We start from the raw sequence: 17,109 nt of genomic DNA on the forward strand, positions 1-17,109 counted from the left end.
ACCATCTTAATAGGAAAAACTTTCAAGTATGTGTACTTATGATTTTTACTGACCACGAGGTGATATTACATGTTTAAGCCTATCTAATGCAAATGGTTTTTAAAAACAATTTGGAATTGCATTCTTGTATACCTTACATTTTTCGTTTGATCGGCTCGCCACTTTAGTTCGATTTCTAACATGGCTTTACAGCCGACATTGCCCTTGCTAGGACTTCCATGTGTAAAAGGTACCCATCTATCAAACATTACGTGCTCTAAACAACCCCATGTTACATACGTGCAGCTAAACATTTAATGAATTTCGTTCTTGTAAGAGTTGAATCTGAACACCTCACAGTATGTAACGATTCAGTAAATGTTAGGCACAACCCCAGTTTTTGAACTGCACCATTTTACAGCCATTTTTGAACTCATATGCTCTAAGTTGCATAGCGTTTTAGCGGAAATATTCAGCGGAAAGTCTGTTCAAGCTTCGCCAGCACACACTACGGCGAATTTTTAATTTTGGAACTGAAAGCATTCGTAGCATATTCAACAGAGACGAAATTTATACCGACAGAGACACACGAAGAGATCTAGATAACTGCGAAATTCTGAAGTAGAATATAAATACATTTTGTAATAGTCGTTGTCCTCGCCTTTGCCGTGGTATATGCGCCCATATGTTCCCTAGTTTTACCGAAACGCCGGGTCAAGCAGGTTTCAATTAATTTCAGGCGAAAAGAACATTGTCGAAATGCACTATTTCACACACTGCACGGTTTTTGAACTAATAAACTCGACAAATTGCATCGTGTTAATATTTAAAGCAGATTCGAAATATTCAGCCGATCGAGGGTGTTTGCTGAAGCCGAGATTCGCCGAACATGTAGATACCAGTCTGCCCTATCAATAGGTGAAGCCGTATTCCCTCAAGTAAAAGCTTAGAATGCCATTTTATTTACATTACATATTCAACATATCTAAAATTGAGAAAATTTAGGTTTATATTTGGTATAACGGTGTCAGAAAACTCATTACGCAAGCCAGCATAAAGATACGACCTCACTAGTTGTACAATCAGCAATATAGTCCAATTAATCGGCGGATATTTCTAAGATCAGTCAGTAAATACTTTCAGGTTCTATGACTTGAGATTTTGTTAAGTTTTAGGCTTTGGTACTTTTCTTGTTGCTCTTTGAATAATAAGTTGATTTCGTTGACTTCGTTCCTTCGCAAAGATCTTTATCTAAACGTTCATGTCAAAACTTTTATTCTAAACTAAGTGAGAGAGAAATTACCGAATATTCCTTGCCGTTTGAAAGATATGCAAGTAACACAGCTCTTGCAAAATGTAAATACTAGCTGCAGTATGGAGGTCGTGTTGTTAAAACGACCTTGGGATCGAGTATTTTATTTTAATTGCAATTTTAAGCTCGAGCCTGGCATGTAACTAATTTGTTTATTATTATTATTATTATTATTATTATTATTATTATTATTATTTGTATGGAATATGTTAATTAATGTTATGATGATGATAGTAGTATTAGTATTAGTTGTAGTAACCATGATATCATGATTAGATACGGAAACATGTTTTACAGGTTTAACAGACATCAAATTGTGTAAATATTATAGCATTTTGTAAAGCTTAGCTCTAGTTTTTGTCACAATAAAGTTGAAGTAGCTATCAAAAAAAAATATTATTATTATTATTATTATTATTATTATTATTACTATTATACTCTGAAGACCTTCTGGAGAGGAAAAACTTTCAAGTATGTGTATCCATGATTTGTACTGACCACAAGGTGATATTAAATGTTTTAAGCTCATCTAGTGCAAATAGTTTTTAAAAACAATTTTGAATTGCATTCTTGTACACCTTACATTTTTCGTTTGATCGCTCTAGGGACATAGGCTCGCCACTTAAGTTCGATTTCTAACATGGCTTTAAAGCCGATATTGCTCTTCCTAGGACTTTCGTGTGTAAAAGATACCCATCTATCAAACATTGCGTGCTTTAAACAGCTCCATGTTACATACCTGCAGCTAAACATTCAATGAATATCGTTGTTGTAAGAGTTGAATCTGAACACGTCCGAGTATGTAACGGTTCAATAAATGTTAGGTGCAAACCCAGTTTTTGAACTGCACCATTTTACAGCCATTTTTGAACTCATATGCTCTAAGTTGCATAGGGTTCTAGCGGAAATATTAAGCGGAAAGTCTGTTCAAGCTTCGCCAGCATACACTACGGCTAATTTTTCATTTTGGAACTGAACACATTCCTAGCATATTCAACAGAGACCAAATTTATACCGACAGAGACACACGAAGAGATCTAGATAACGGCACTATTTCACACACTGCACGGTTTTGAGTTAATAAACTCGACAAATTGCATCGTGTCATTTAAAGCGGATTCAAAATATTCAGCCGAGGGTGTTTCCTGAAGCCGAGATTCGCCAAACATGTAGATACCAGGCTGCCCTATCCTAAGTGAAGTATTCCCTCAAGTAAAAGCTTAGAATGCCATTTTATTTACAACATTACATATTCAACATATCTAAAATTGAGAAAATTTAGGTTTATATTTGGTATAACGGTGTCAGAAGACTCACTACGCAAGCCAGCATAAAGATACGACCTCACTAGTTGTACAATCAGCAATATAGTCCAATTAATCGGCGGATATTTCTAAGATCAGTCAGTAAATACTTTCAGGTTCTATGTCTTAAGATTTTGTTAAGTTTTAGGCGTTGGTACTTTTCTTGTTGCTCTTTGAATAATAAGTTGATTTCGTTGACTTCGTTCCTTCGCAAAGATCTTTATCTAAACGTTAGTGTCAAAACTTTTGTTCTAAACTAAGTGAGAGAGAAATCACCGAATATTCCTTGCCGTTTGAAAGATATGCAAGTAACACAGCTCTTGCAAAATGTAAATACTAGCTGCAGTATGAAGAGGTCATGTTGTTAAAACGACCTTGGGATAGAGTATTTTATTTTATTTGCAATTTTAAGCTCGAGCCTGGCATGTAACTAACTCGTTTTGATACCTGTCAAATTTTGATCTTAAGTGTAATTTTTTCCTTTTGTTACTTTGCTAAAACATTTAAAAAATAGGAGTCAAATCAGTATAGACTGAATTCAAGTTTCCGGAGTTTATTGTCTCAATCGTACACATTTTCAAACTCTACTAATGAGAGAAAAATTGCTGAAGTTGTCTGCAAGTTCACTGCCGATTCGACATCGACCAGTTATGGTAATTATTAGCGACAAAAGGCCTGACTGATTCAGTTGACGATTTCCATCTTTTAATTACATTCGGTAAACACCCTCGAAAAATGGAAGAGGGGACAGTATTTTGTGTTCACTGTTTAGAAATGCCAACTTCGATAAAGAAATTCTCTGAACCACCGTTGACTGGTAAAGAAGTCGTTCCGTCGAAATTCTGTAACAATTTTTGACTACCGGGCAGTTCAATCGGTCCACTAGAGGTCTGACCAAAATAATCACGGGGTATATAGCCCAATAGTTTAGTTTTCCCAAGCTCAGAAGATTCGGAATCGCCTGGCATTTCTAAATAAACATAACAGATACTCCTAGGAGGTTTGAAGAAGTCTTTCCGTCGACATCAGTTCTGTAATTTCTGACTGCGAGTAAGAGTCGAGGACATAGCAGAATTAGTAGAAATAGTAGAATCCTATCAAGAGGTTTAAATAAGACCTCACAGTGATCTCTACAGAATTTGTAACCACGCAGCTCGTTTAAGTCGTGTACCTCATGACAATTATTACTGCTTTTCAAGACTAGACTTCTGTGAGAGTTCACCTCGTTGTGTTTTTTGCATTTCTAAACGATGAGACTTTTTAATTTTATCTTGGAAGTATCCCGGTTTTTGATTGCCAGTCTACATTTTATATGGCAACATTTTTTCCCACCTGAAACAGAAGAAATAAAGGGTGGTAACGACTGAACATAGCATTGAACGCCTCGTCAGTTTCAATTGACAAAAAGAACACGTATGACAATAATGGACCATATTTTGAGCTTTTGAGCTTTCATTTTTTTACAGCCGGACTAAAAGTTATATCATTATAACTGAATTAAGCTGTTTTTTTCGAGTAATCTAGCAGTAGACTAGACTCTCCAAAACCTTTGGTTTTTTGGTTCTCTGCTCGCTGCTGACATATAAACAACCGTATATCATAGTTCAGTTTGATATGGGGACACCCCCGCTCCGCGCTAGCAACATGACATGATTCAAAGAAACATAGATTCTCAAAGATAGATTGTAATTTGTGACAATATCACGCATAACTTCTCAGCATAGTGATGATAATAATGCAAGAAGGAAAAATTATTTACAGAGGTCAGTGTTGAAATCTGTGAACATATCTAGGTGGAATATGTATTTCTGCGATATGCATAACATGACCTTGTTACTATGTTACGAGCTACTCACATTTTAAATCTCCTTAGTCTACGATATTTTGAAAAACAGCAGTTTAAAAAGAAAAATGTTTTCACCATTCTCTTCAATTAACTCAAAACATAGAACATTTCGCTGCCGAAAAAAATAATTCTAAAACTGGTTTATTATCACATACGCCCTCTCATTCAGTTCCCAAGAGCAAGAGGAAATTCAGTAACATTCCAAAGTAACAACATCCCATACACAGGCTTCGGCACCTCTTTGCTGCGAGCAAAGCTTGCAAACTCAACTCTAGTTGTACCTTGGAGTGTGAAATGCACTCTATACGAAATATTTGGCTACAGCTTATCTTTACCGTCGCTCGGTCGAGAAACCGTACAACAATAACGAATAGAACATTCGTACCTCGTGACATTACTTCGTTCCCAGAGTGAATTGGAACAAGAAGGCCAACTGATCTAAGTACTCCGAAAATCCATCGTCTTAGACAAGTGAGAAATGTCTAAAAAATGATATTTTTGAGTTGTTGAAATTTGTCATCATTTGTCCGTGGTAACTGCGTGGGCTAGAGCGTGTGCCGATTCAACCAATTACTGAGTCAGCACTGTTTGCTGTTTTGCATTACACGATACCTAGACGAGGTTTGATACCTTAGCTTGAATCCCATGTTGATAAGGGGTCCGCAAGAAATATTTCGTCCTCATTAAAGATAGTTGCCGACCAGTTGGAACAGTGAGCAGTCCTTACATGATCCAGTAGCGGCCCAGTAAACCATCCAATTTACTCTCCGATTCACTTTAATATTTCATTGCTACCTACCCCAGATTATATGAGTATGTGCTACATACAAGTATCAAAAGATGGCTCGGCAACAATGTAACCTTTGATTTTATTTCCACGAAAGAGGTATGGTCGAGTAAAAGCAAGAGCTGACTAATAAAGACATGATAAGGTCAACTTTTACAATCGCAAATACCTCAGGTATGAGGATATAGAATGATGGCCTCGCGCTTTTGCAAATGTAAGTTTTAAAAAGATCAAGCATTAGCTTTTTCATTTTACTTTTCTGCTACGCTAACACAGTTAGTTTTCATGAGTATTGTAAAGCATAATTAGGGTGTGTATTCAGTTGCCAGGTAAGATTTCAAATTGTCTTTAAACGCGCAACACAATTTATTAAAGTATTTTGCTCTGGTTTGCAATTTTAACCCCTTCAACCGGGCAAATATAACTCTTTCGTGACATAACTACGTATTATCACCAACTGTATGTGGATTTTATGTTTCTTCCGTTCTGTGAGGAAATGCATTGCATACACAGGCTGCGGACCCTCTTTTCATGTGAGCAAAGCTTGCAAACTCTACAACGTAGTGTTATATTTGTACCTTGGAGTATAAAATGCACTTTATACAAAATATTTGGCTCAGCTAATCTTTACCGCCGCTCGATCGAGAAACCGTACAACAATAACGAATAGGACATTCGTACCTCATGACATTACTTCCTTCCCAGGGTGAATTGGAACAAGACATCCAGCTGGTCGGAGCCTGATTTTGAAAATTCATCGTCTTGAACAATTAAGAAACGTCTAAAAGATGATATTTTTTGAGTTGTTGAAATTTTTCAAGAATAAACAGATGTACCGCTTACTTACAAGCTTACTGCCTGAGCTGTGAAAGCAGTGAAGTGCTCTATTGATATCCTCACAGTATTCTTTTCGAAGCACTACGCGCACGTCTTTGCTTTGTTTTTCGAAACCGCAAAACCCGCGCATTGTTTGGATTGCAAAGAACATGTTGAATGACCAGTGAACCAATCAGCGCAGGCCATTCATTTGACACCTATAGTCATTAAATCATATCAAAATATCAAAAATCAGCGATTTAACCAATCAGATCATGATACCATTCTGACACTATGACATCATGACTCGGCGGCATCGATAGAATGTCTACAGGCTTCCTCGCTTGGTTCGCGCCACCGTGCTAGGATCACTCATTGTGCGGACTGTGCGCGCATCTGCGCGCGATGCGTGCATGACGCGTGAACGACCCTGACCGTGCGCCTTGCCAATTTGGAATTGCTTTGGAACTTTTTATTTTTTATCTTAAAACTTACTCAGTTGCAAATTGAAGATTTCAGAGTTGTCCTACAAGATTTCCCTCGGTAAACCAGTTGAAAAAGACGCAATAAGACGCATTTGAAGCGCTCTTCCAAGTTTACACTCTTCTTGTCTACTACACAAATCATTGGCAAATATACTATCGTGTGGCGTGACGAGATATTGTTTGCCGCACGTAGGCAGATTTGCCCCGCGCAGGCGAATTTGCTGCGCATATGCGGATTTGCCACGCGTAGGCGGATTTGCCGCGCGTAAGAGATGTTTGGAAGCAGTGTCACCTCAAAGGCCTTCACGTCACCAAAATTATACTTATATGTTTTACCTGAGCATGAATTGATTTGATTCAAGATGTTGTGAAAGTACAAAAGAACGAGTCAGAATGAACGACTAAATACTGATTTAGAATGAACGACTAAATACTTATCTCACCTCTCTGGTTCCTCCGCAATTCAGCCTCTGGCTGCAAGGGAGGAAATCTCTCTATCTATCTATCTATCTATCTATCTATCTATCTATCTATCTATCTATCTATCTAAATATTATTCTATGTAAGTACCACTCGCTAAACAAAAACTTGTCAGGCATCCCATACACAGGCTTCGGCACCTCGTTCATGCGAGAAAAACTTGCAAACTATACAACGTAGCACTACATTTGTACCTTGGAGTGTGAAATGCACTCTATACAAAATATTTGGCTACAGCCTATCTTTACTGCCACTCGATCGAGGAACCGTTCAACAATAACGAATAGGACATTCGTACCTTATGACATTACTTCCTTCCCAGAGTGAATTAGAACAAGACAGCCAACTGATAAGAGAACTGCGAAAATCCATCGTCTTAAACAAGTGAGAAATGTCTAAAAGATGATATTTTGAGTTGCTGAAATTTGTCAAGAAGCAGCAGAAGTACCACTTGCTTACAGGCTTACTAACTGAGCAGTGAAAGCAGTGAAGTGCTCTGTTGATAATTGATATCCTCGTAGTATTCGTTCCGATTGGTGTCACATTGCGTCAGTGTTTGCTTTGTTTTTCCACACCACGAAACCCACGCATTGTTATAACCTTTATAAAACTCAGTTTATATTTTCAATGGTTCATATTTTGTTCGGTAAAACTGATTAGATATTCAATGGTTCATATTTTTGTTCATTAAAACTCATTATATAATCAAGGTTCATATTTTTCTTTGGTAAAACTCATTATATATTCAGTGGTTCATATTTTTGTTCAGTAAAACTCATTATATATTCAATAGTTCATATTTTTGTTCGGTGAAACTCATTTTATATTCAATGATTTTTAGGCTTATTCAGTCTACTGATGTTATTTTCAATACTTCATAGGAGCATCAAACGTTTACTTTTTACATATATTAACTGCAATTTTGCCGTGTTTGCCCCCAAGCAAGATGGCGTCAGAATCCGTGAAAGGTCTTTTTTACGCATTATTACCAACTGTATCGGATTTTATATTTCTTCCATTCTGGAAGAGAGCAAATGAGCCAGAAAAATTAGTTTGTTTCTGGTGGCATGACGAGATATTGTTTGCCGCGCGTAGACGGAGCGCGATCGGAGCAAGTATAAAATAAGTTTGGAAGCGCAGTGTCACCTCAAGGGTTTTCGCGTCACCAAAATATAACTATATTTATATTCTTTTCCTGAGCATGAATTGATCTGATTCAAGATGTTGTGAAAGTACAAAAGAACTAGTCAGAATGAACGACTAAAAACTGATTTAGCAATAGATAATACTATATGTAAGTACCACTCGCTGAACAAAATTCCACTGCAGCCTCGTCAGGCATCCCAGACACAGGCTGTTGCACCTTTTTCATGCGAGCAAAGCTTGCAAACTCTACAACGTAGCACTACATTTGTACCTTGGAGTGCGAAATGCACTCCAGTATACAAAATATTTGGCTACAGCCTATCTTTACTGCCACTCGATCGAAAAACCGTACAACAATAACGAATAGGACATTCGTACCTCATGACATTACTTCCTTCCCAGAGTGAATTAGAACAAGACAGCCAACTGATAGGAGAACTGCGAAAATCCATCGTCTTAAACAAGTGAGAAATGTCTAAAAAATGATATTTTGAGTTGCTGAGATTTGTCAAGGAGCAACAGAAGTACCACTTGCTTTCAGGCTTACTAACTGAGCAGTGAAAGCAGTTAAGTGCTCTGTTGATAATTGATATCCTCGTAGTATACGTTCCGATTGGTGTCACATTGCGTCAGTGTTTGCTTTGTTTTTCCACACCACGAAACCCACGCATTGTTATAACCTTTATAAAACTCAGTTTATATTTTCAATGGTTCATATTTTGTTCAGTAAAACTGATTAGATATTCAATGGTTCATATTTTTGTTCATTAAAACTCATTATATAATCAAGGTTCATATTTTTCTTTGGTAAAACTCATTACATATTCAGTGGTTCATATTTTTGTTCAGTAAAACTCATTACATATTCAATACTTTTACATATATTAACTGCAATTTTGCCGTGTCAAGATGGCGTCAGAATGCGTGAAAGGTCTTTTTTACGCATTATTACCAACTGTATGTGGATTTTATATTTTTTCCGTTATGGAAGAGAGCAAATGAGCCAGAAAAATTATTTCGTCTCTGGTGGCAGGACGAGATATTGCTTGCCGCGCGTAGGCGGAGCGCGATCGGAGCAAGTAGAAAATTACTTTGGAAGCGCAGTGTCACCTCAAAGTTTGGAAGCGCAGTGTCACATCAAAGGTTTCGCGTCACCAAAATATAACTGTATTTTTTTTTTCCTGAGCATGAACTGATCTGATTCAAGATGTTGTGAAAGTACAAGAGAACGAGTCAGAATGAACGACTAAAAACTGACTTGGCATTAAATATTATTATATATATAAGTACCACTCGCTGAACAAAATTTCACTGCAGGCTCGTCAGGCATCCCATACACAGGCTGTTGCACCTTTTTCGTGCCAGCAAAGCTTGCAAACTCTACAACGTAGCACTACATTTGTACCTCGAAGTGTGAAATGCACTCCAGCATACAAAATATTTGGCTACAGCTTATCTTTACCGCCACTCGATCGAAAAACCGTACAACAATATCGAATACGACATTCGTACCTCATGACATCACTTCCTTCCCAGAGTGAATAAGAACAAGACAGCCAACTGGTCGGAGAACTGCGAAAATCCATCGTCTTAAACAAGTGAGACACGTTTAAAAGATGATATTTTTGAGTTGTTGAAATTTGTCAAGAATCAACAGAAGCACCACTTACTTACAAGCTTACTTACTGACCAGTGAAAGATGTGAAGTGCTCAATTTATATCTTCGAAGTAGTATTCGGTCCGATTGGTTTTTGCATAGCGTGGAATACTCTCGGTTTCCGCTATTGTCCCTAGCGCCGTGACATGTATTGTTTGGCGTGCGTAGGCGGAGCGCGATCGCAGCTAATTAAAGTAAGTTTGGGAGCACATTGTCACCTCAAAGTGACCAAAGCGTCAGCAAATTTTTTTTTTCCTGAGCATGAATTGATTTGAAATATGTTGTGAACGTTTGCTCGGAATACGAGCGACAAGAAGTCCCTCAACAACAGCATTAAGTTAATACCTCAAGTAAAACGTTTCCCTAATTATAGTTTTAAAGCCGCTTGGTGTAAGTATCTTAGGCTAGGCGTCACTAAAGTTTTGCCATCACACTCTGAAAGTACAATTTCTATTTCGGCGTGGAAGCGTGTATCCGTCCTGGGCTCGTACCTGGAAGGATCCAGCAGTGCGTGACGAGCCATTAGGTAACTGCGTGGGCTAGAACGTGTGCCGATTCAACCAATCACTGAGTCACATCGTTACTGGGGAATCCCCTACTGTTTCAATCACTTGCGTTCCACGCCGAATATCGAATGAAGAGAAAAAGTGCGCTCCTTCCTCCTCGGTGCGTTGCTAAAATGTTTGTACCAAAACTAAGGAAATTTTAGAGGCTCGTGACTGGGTATTAAGACGATGTATCTTTTTGTTTAATTTAAAATGATCAGTAAAATAACTTGGTAGATTGTCATTAAAGTGTGAGTGCGTAAAGAGAGCGCTAGCCATCAGGTAATAAAAAAATAATTAAATAAATAAATAAATAACGACTTTATTAGATAACACAATTACTGATAAAACCAGTAGATTTCATTGTGGTCCTTAAAATCTACCAAACAACTACAATTACAAATTGAAATAGAAAATTACAGAGAAAAAATACAATTGAAAATTCATTAAAAATTTCTACTAATAATAGGTAAATATTTAATAAACTCATAATTTATCTCATAATTTTTTAAACTACTGAATAAATGGCTATAGTGTGACTATTTGCATTTTTCCACGCAACAAAGCAGTCACAATTACAATTACGGCACATTTTACAAAGAACCCACATGATATAGAGCTTTTACATAAATAAATAAAACGTATAAAATAAAAAAACAAAAAAATAAAAAATAAATAACACGTAAATAAAACGTATTTCACGAAGACCAGTTGCTCGATTTTTAAAAATCATATACTTATACGATCGAATAGGTAGGTAGGTAGATGGGTAGGTGGGTGGGTGGGTGGGTAGGTAGGTAGGTAGGTAGGTAGGTAGGTAGGTAGGTAGGTAGGTAGGTAGGTAGGTAGGTAGGTAGGTAGGTAGGTAGGTTGGTTTCCTTTATTTATGTACGATATGAGTGAAAGCTGGAAGTTTGTGGGGCCGTGTGCAATACATACTTCTAGAGATCAAAATATAAATAAAATGAACTTCTACAATACATTACAGCTAATTTATATATTAAATACAATTAAATGCAGTTTAAAAGCGTATTGAAATGCTATCAATGCGACATTGAAGCAAAAAAATCCGATCCTTTGGAAAATTTGTTGAAAACTAAGAACTCTGAAGCCGGCGTTAAATTCAGAACAAAACTGTTTCTTGACTGGGCACTATCGACGCGAATATTAATGACCCTTTAAGGCATGTATTTGTTGAATTCGGATACTGCAATTTAGGTATACATTTTACTTGTGTTATCACCAACTGTGGATGTTATATTTTTTCCGCTCTGTGAGGAAATGACCCAGCAAAACGCTTTCGTCTCTGGTGCGTGACGAGATAGTGCGTAGGAAGATTGAGCGCGATATCGGAGGAGATATAAGATAAGTTTGGAAGCAGTTTCACCTCATGGATCAAAGGGCCGGGTCGCACTAGAGCGAATTCAAATATTTCCAATTTTTTTGGCGAGGAAAAAAATGGGCAAAAATTTCGTAAGCTCTAAATTTTGGCAGTGGTCGCATTGGACTAACATGTCGGAAACAAAACGTTACTGATTGAAATGTACGTCACAAGGTCTATATTTCTCAATTAACTCTTCGCAGATTTTTCTCCGCGCTCCATGTTCTTGACTCTCCGCTATACAGCAACTCGTGATTTTCGGCCCATTCATTTAGACGAGCAGTTTTGCGTTTGTGTTGTTGCTTGCGCCACTTGCGTCGAAGAAGATTGCCTCGCTGGAGCCATCTCTTCAAATTGCTCCCAGTTACCGGATCCAGGGTACGAGTCATAGGAACTTTGATAAAAACGCTGCTCGTATTCCTCCTTTGCATTGAAATGACTGTAAAAAGCGTCAGATGGACCGGGTAAAAAATTATTTTGTCTCGTCATCGCACGCCCCAAACAGGACTAGCCGTCAAAGTTATTTTCTCGCCGTAATTCTATCCACACATGTTTTAAAAAATATGACAGTTAAATGGTTAAAAAAAAACACAAACCTGTTTGTTTTGCCAAAATTTGGAAGCCTACGAGGCAGCACTTCGGCTTCTTTGAAGATTGGCAAAATTTTGACAATCCGCAAAAATTTGGCAAGTTTTTTGAAACTGGAGATCGCACTTATTTTACGCTTCTTGTTGAAAGATTTATTACTTATACAAACAAAATTGTGCGACCCGGGCCACAGGCCTTCGCGTGACCAAGATATAATTATTCTTATATTTTTTTTTTCCTGAGCATGAATTGATTTGATTCAAGATGTTGTGAAAGTACAAAAGAATGAGTTAGAATGAACGACTAAAAATTGACTTGGCAATAAATATTATTATATGTAAGTACCACTCGCTGAACAAAAATTCCACTGTAGCCTCGTCAGGCATCCCATACACAGGCTGTTACACCTCTTTCACGCTGGCAAAGCTTGCAAACTCTACAACGTAGCACTACATTTGTACCTTGGAGTGTGAAATGCACTCCAGCATACAAAATATTTGGCTACAGCTTATCTTTACCGCCACTCGATCGAGAAACCGTACAAAAATAAAGAATAGGACATTCGTACCTCGTGACATTTCTTTCTTCCCAGAGTAAATTGGAACAAGACAGCCAACTGATCGGAGTACTGCGAAAATCCATCGCCTTAAACAAGTGAAACACGTCTAAAAGATGATATTTTTGAGTTGTTGAAATTTGTCAAGAATCAACAGAAGCACCACTTACTTACAAGCTTACTTACTGAGCAGTGAAAGAAGTGAAGTGCTCAATCTATATCTTCTAAGTAGTATTCGTTCCGACTGGTTATTGCAAAGCGTGGGCTAAGCTCGATTTTCGTTGCGCTGGTAATCTATCCTAAGTGGCCGTACAGTATTATAAATGATGATGATGATGACGACGACGACGACGATGATGATGATGATGATGATGACGATGGTGTGGGCGGTATTGAACAATGAGTCACCGCGTTTCAGTTTAGAACAAACTCTCTTTAAATGTGTAATAATAATAATAATAATAATAATAATAATAATAGAGCGGTTTTCAATTGAGTGTCGTAAAACCAAAACCAAACCAATTACTTACCAATTAGAATACTCAGCCAATGTCAAACCGTAGTAAAACCAAAACCAAAACCAAAGTAATTGTCTAATTACTTTCGGCACTCAAATGAAAACCGCTCTAATAATAATAATAATAATAATAATAATAATAACAATAATAGCAATAGCAATAGTAATAGTAACAGTAGTAGTAATTGAATAATGATAATGGCAATGATAATGATAATGATAATGATAATGATAATGACAATAATAATAATGATAACCATTGAGGTGGGAATTCCTGTCGACCTGATCTAGAGATCTTGGGGTCGGCAAGGATTCTTAGGAAGGTGCTGGAGATGCAAAGAAGAGAAGAAAGCAAACAAAGTTAGGGTGTTTCTTGGCTTCCCTGGGCAACTTGTTGCTTCCCGGAGCCAATCAACAGCTGTGTGGATTTTCAATAATAATAATAATAATAATAATAATAATAATAACAATTACGAGTACCTCAGGTATGAGGATATAAAATGGCTGCCTTCTATTTTGCAAATGTAAGTCTTAGAAAGATCAAGCACTGATTTGCTTTTTCATTTCCTTTTCTGCTAAGCTAACAGAATTAGTTTTCATGAGGATTGAAGCATAATTCAGGGTGAGTATTCCGTTTCCACAGAAGATTTCAAATTGTCTTTAAACGCGCGAAACAATTTATTAAATTATTTTGTGCTGGTTTCCAATTTCACCACTTTAACTGTGCAAATGAAACTCTCTCGTGACATACTTGCGTTTTTGAACTACACAGAATACATGTCACCCTGTTTGTGATTATACAAAGCTATTAGACGTGTTGTTCGGGATGATCTTTGACTATCTGTTTTTCATTGAAACGTCTAATTCTTTACTGCTAAGGGGAGTCGGAAACAAACCAAGAAGCTAAAACATTCTGTGAAAAATGTCAGAGCCAAAATTACGCATCCATTTCAGGATAGTTGCAATACATACACAAGACACAAGCGGTAAGACTGATATTTACAACGAAAAGAATAAAATATGAATTGAATTGCTTAATTGCAATTGGGGTTAATTTATTCACAACTTTCAGTAATCTGAGTGACAGGAGTTTCGTTGCGAGAACTAACGAATCGCACGTGTAGTCCTAGGAAACCATGGAACCCTGCAAATGTCGCCGGCATGACAAAAAAATAAACGCCTACATGAAACGCTACCTTCAGCTTCCGGAAAAAAAAGGTATTAACCTGCGATCATGCGTTCTTTTGTTTATTCTTTATTTTCCCTGCTGTTGAAAAAGAACGCCTGATCGCATTCTTTTTTTAACAGCAGGGGTTACAAAGGAATAAAATACCTTTGCAGCCTGCGATCAGGCGTTCTTTTTTTTTTTTTTTTTTTTCAAAGTTAATTGGAGTACACGTGTAATTCTAGAGGTATTCTAATCGGCGAACTTTTTGCATTGCTATCTACGGCTTTGAGGGCTCGAGAAATCGGAATTCCACTGTATTGCCTCCCGTAGAGAGCAGCCCAACCAGCCCGGATTACCTTGTCATTGTTCTAAACTGAAATACAGTTTCGTGCCGGGGTCCGTAAATTCATCTGCGCCGCTTCCCATGATTCGCTTCCTTCGTGGCCGAGTCGGATCAAAATTGGAAGGCTTGTGATAAGTACGAAATCTTTTTAAAAGCCATCGAACAATCTAATTAAAGTTTCCTCAGAACACCGAAAAACATCCCAATGCCCGGACAAAATCAGTAGGCGTATTTTCACTTATTCCTCCCTCCGTCGTACAGTCTTTCTTCCTGCCTGTCCTCCAGCAGTTGTCTTGGTCGCTCGTCAAGTCTCTCCGAACTGCAGGATCCAAAAGAAATTAAACTCCTCCTCATGATGCTTAATCAGTTCGAGGAACATTTTAATATATAATATCAGACTTTTATAGTGAGAATTTACGACGACGACGACGACGACGAGACAGGCGAAGACGACCACTGACTGGTGTCACTGCGGTCAAAACAGTCACCCTACAGCTGTAGATCATGCGCAAATGATTTATATGCACATCTGTCTAACCATTGTCATTGTCATTGTCACTTGTAATCGAAAAGAAAAGGGTGGCTCAATGCCAAGCGATTCGACCCAATCACGTTCATTACGTGCCTAGGCATATCCATACAGTTTGCCCGCCACAAATATGTACTTGGTTTTACGGGTAACAAAAAGATCGAATTCGCGGGGTTTTCCCTTATGTCTCCTGACTTAGCGTGACAAAAACATGGAAGTGCCATTTTATAGAAATTAAGATAAGCGGGTCGGTCGCGATAGTGACTTCAGATGCGTAGCTAAAACCCTGGTTTATGATTATAGCTAAGGGAGCCCAGTCACGGCATTTCAAGTTATTTTGCCATGTACAAAATTACCTCTAAATTGGAAAAAGTAGTTTACTAAGATGAAACACAAAAGAGTTATAATAAGCAATAAAGGAACAGGGAAGATTAACACGGATTAGAAAACACGAACTTGAAAAATTTAGGCTCAACTTTTCAAGATGAGCAAACCGTGACGTACTTCTTTAATTAGCGTTCAGAGCGAGTAGATCGAGGGGTAGGGTAACAATTCTAATCATCATGTACCACCCTTCGTTAGGTTATTTGCAAGCGTAGCGTGACGCTTTTCTGTCATAGCCAGTCGAGCTAGCACAATAACATTCATCGCTTTCACTTCTTCACTAAATTAAAACGTACTCCACGAAGCATTTGTAGATGCATCAAGGTTTTAACCCAGACACAACACTTTCAACACGGGCACAAAGAAAACTGTAAAATAATTTCAGAAACTAGACCTTGAACAATGCGCGCCTAATCATATCGAGGGAAGAAAATTAATGAAAATCGTCCATTTAATTCAAACACATTTCAGAGACGACAAGTCCTTAGGAAACAATATCAACTGAAGCGCACAAAAAAGAAACTCCACTTCGATATCGAATCGATTCAAACGCAGAACCAGCATGAGCTGTTGACATAACGTACGATGACGCAAGCAAAGATAAATTACATTTTGATAGTCGAAAAATACGAAATTCTCTCTCAGTCTGCTGGTCTTCGGTATCTAACACCAAATCAGGTATATATATTTATGTCATAATGTCGTATTAAAGCCTGCTCTGACAATCTGTTGCATATTTTTATTCAGCGATATTACGTACATTAACGATCTATTAACTTTGCGTTCTACGGCCTACTCTTGGAAGAACTGATATATTTTCATTGTGTAAACCTGCTTCCACTTCTTATGATCTTTACTCTCTTAAGTATTTTGCTTGCAAAACTTGGAACTCTTTGCATGAGAACTTTATAACGGAACCTACTTTACCTGGTTTTAAACGCCTCGTAAAAACAGTCTACTTTCAGCTATAATTGCTGATTACTACACTAATTATCTATTATATATATACTGTAGCCAAACATAATTGTTAGTAGTAGCACGTTTTGTTTTTATATTTGCAATGTTTCTTTTCGTCGAAGATATTAGCTTTTTAGCTACCCTGTAAATTCGAGTCAAAATAAAGTTATGTACAATGCATGTATGTATTACCTATTGGACTCAGGTAATTGAAGTTCCACGTTTGACCTAGGCCTAAAAGGATTGTTCGTCACAGATACTTTCATGCTCGAGAGCGTACCTCGTTAGTATATTTGACCGTGCAACCATAGACATGTAAAGTAAACAAT

General features: G+C 37.6%; 1 protein-coding gene and 1 long non-coding RNA gene across 2 annotated transcripts in view; one reads left to right on the forward strand and one right to left on the reverse strand.

Moving 5' to 3' along the window:
- The window catches only part of LOC145460616 (uncharacterized), a 50,417-nt gene extending 42,703 nt beyond the window's left edge, over positions 1 to 7,714 (reverse strand). The window contains exon 1 of the mRNA XM_081445488.1: positions 5,910 to 7,714. Coding sequence (XP_081301614.1) covers positions 5,910 to 5,986 — 77 coding nt within the window. The 5' untranslated portion in view covers positions 5,987 to 7,714. The remainder of the gene's footprint in view (positions 1 to 5,909) is intronic.
- Positions 7,715 to 13,407: 5,693 nt separating this feature from the next.
- On the forward strand, positions 13,408 to 16,345 carry LOC145502703 (uncharacterized). Its single transcript, XR_014051383.1, has 2 exons — positions 13,408 to 14,154; positions 14,618 to 16,345. It is a non-coding gene; the product is annotated as an uncharacterized LOC145502703 (long non-coding RNA).
- Positions 16,346 to 17,109: the final 764 nt, after the last annotated feature.

This window comes from Orbicella franksi, chromosome 11 (genome assembly GCF_964199315.1).
Source record: "Orbicella franksi chromosome 11, jaOrbFran1.1, whole genome shotgun sequence".
NCBI lineage: Eukaryota > Metazoa > Cnidaria > Anthozoa > Scleractinia > Merulinidae > Orbicella > Orbicella franksi.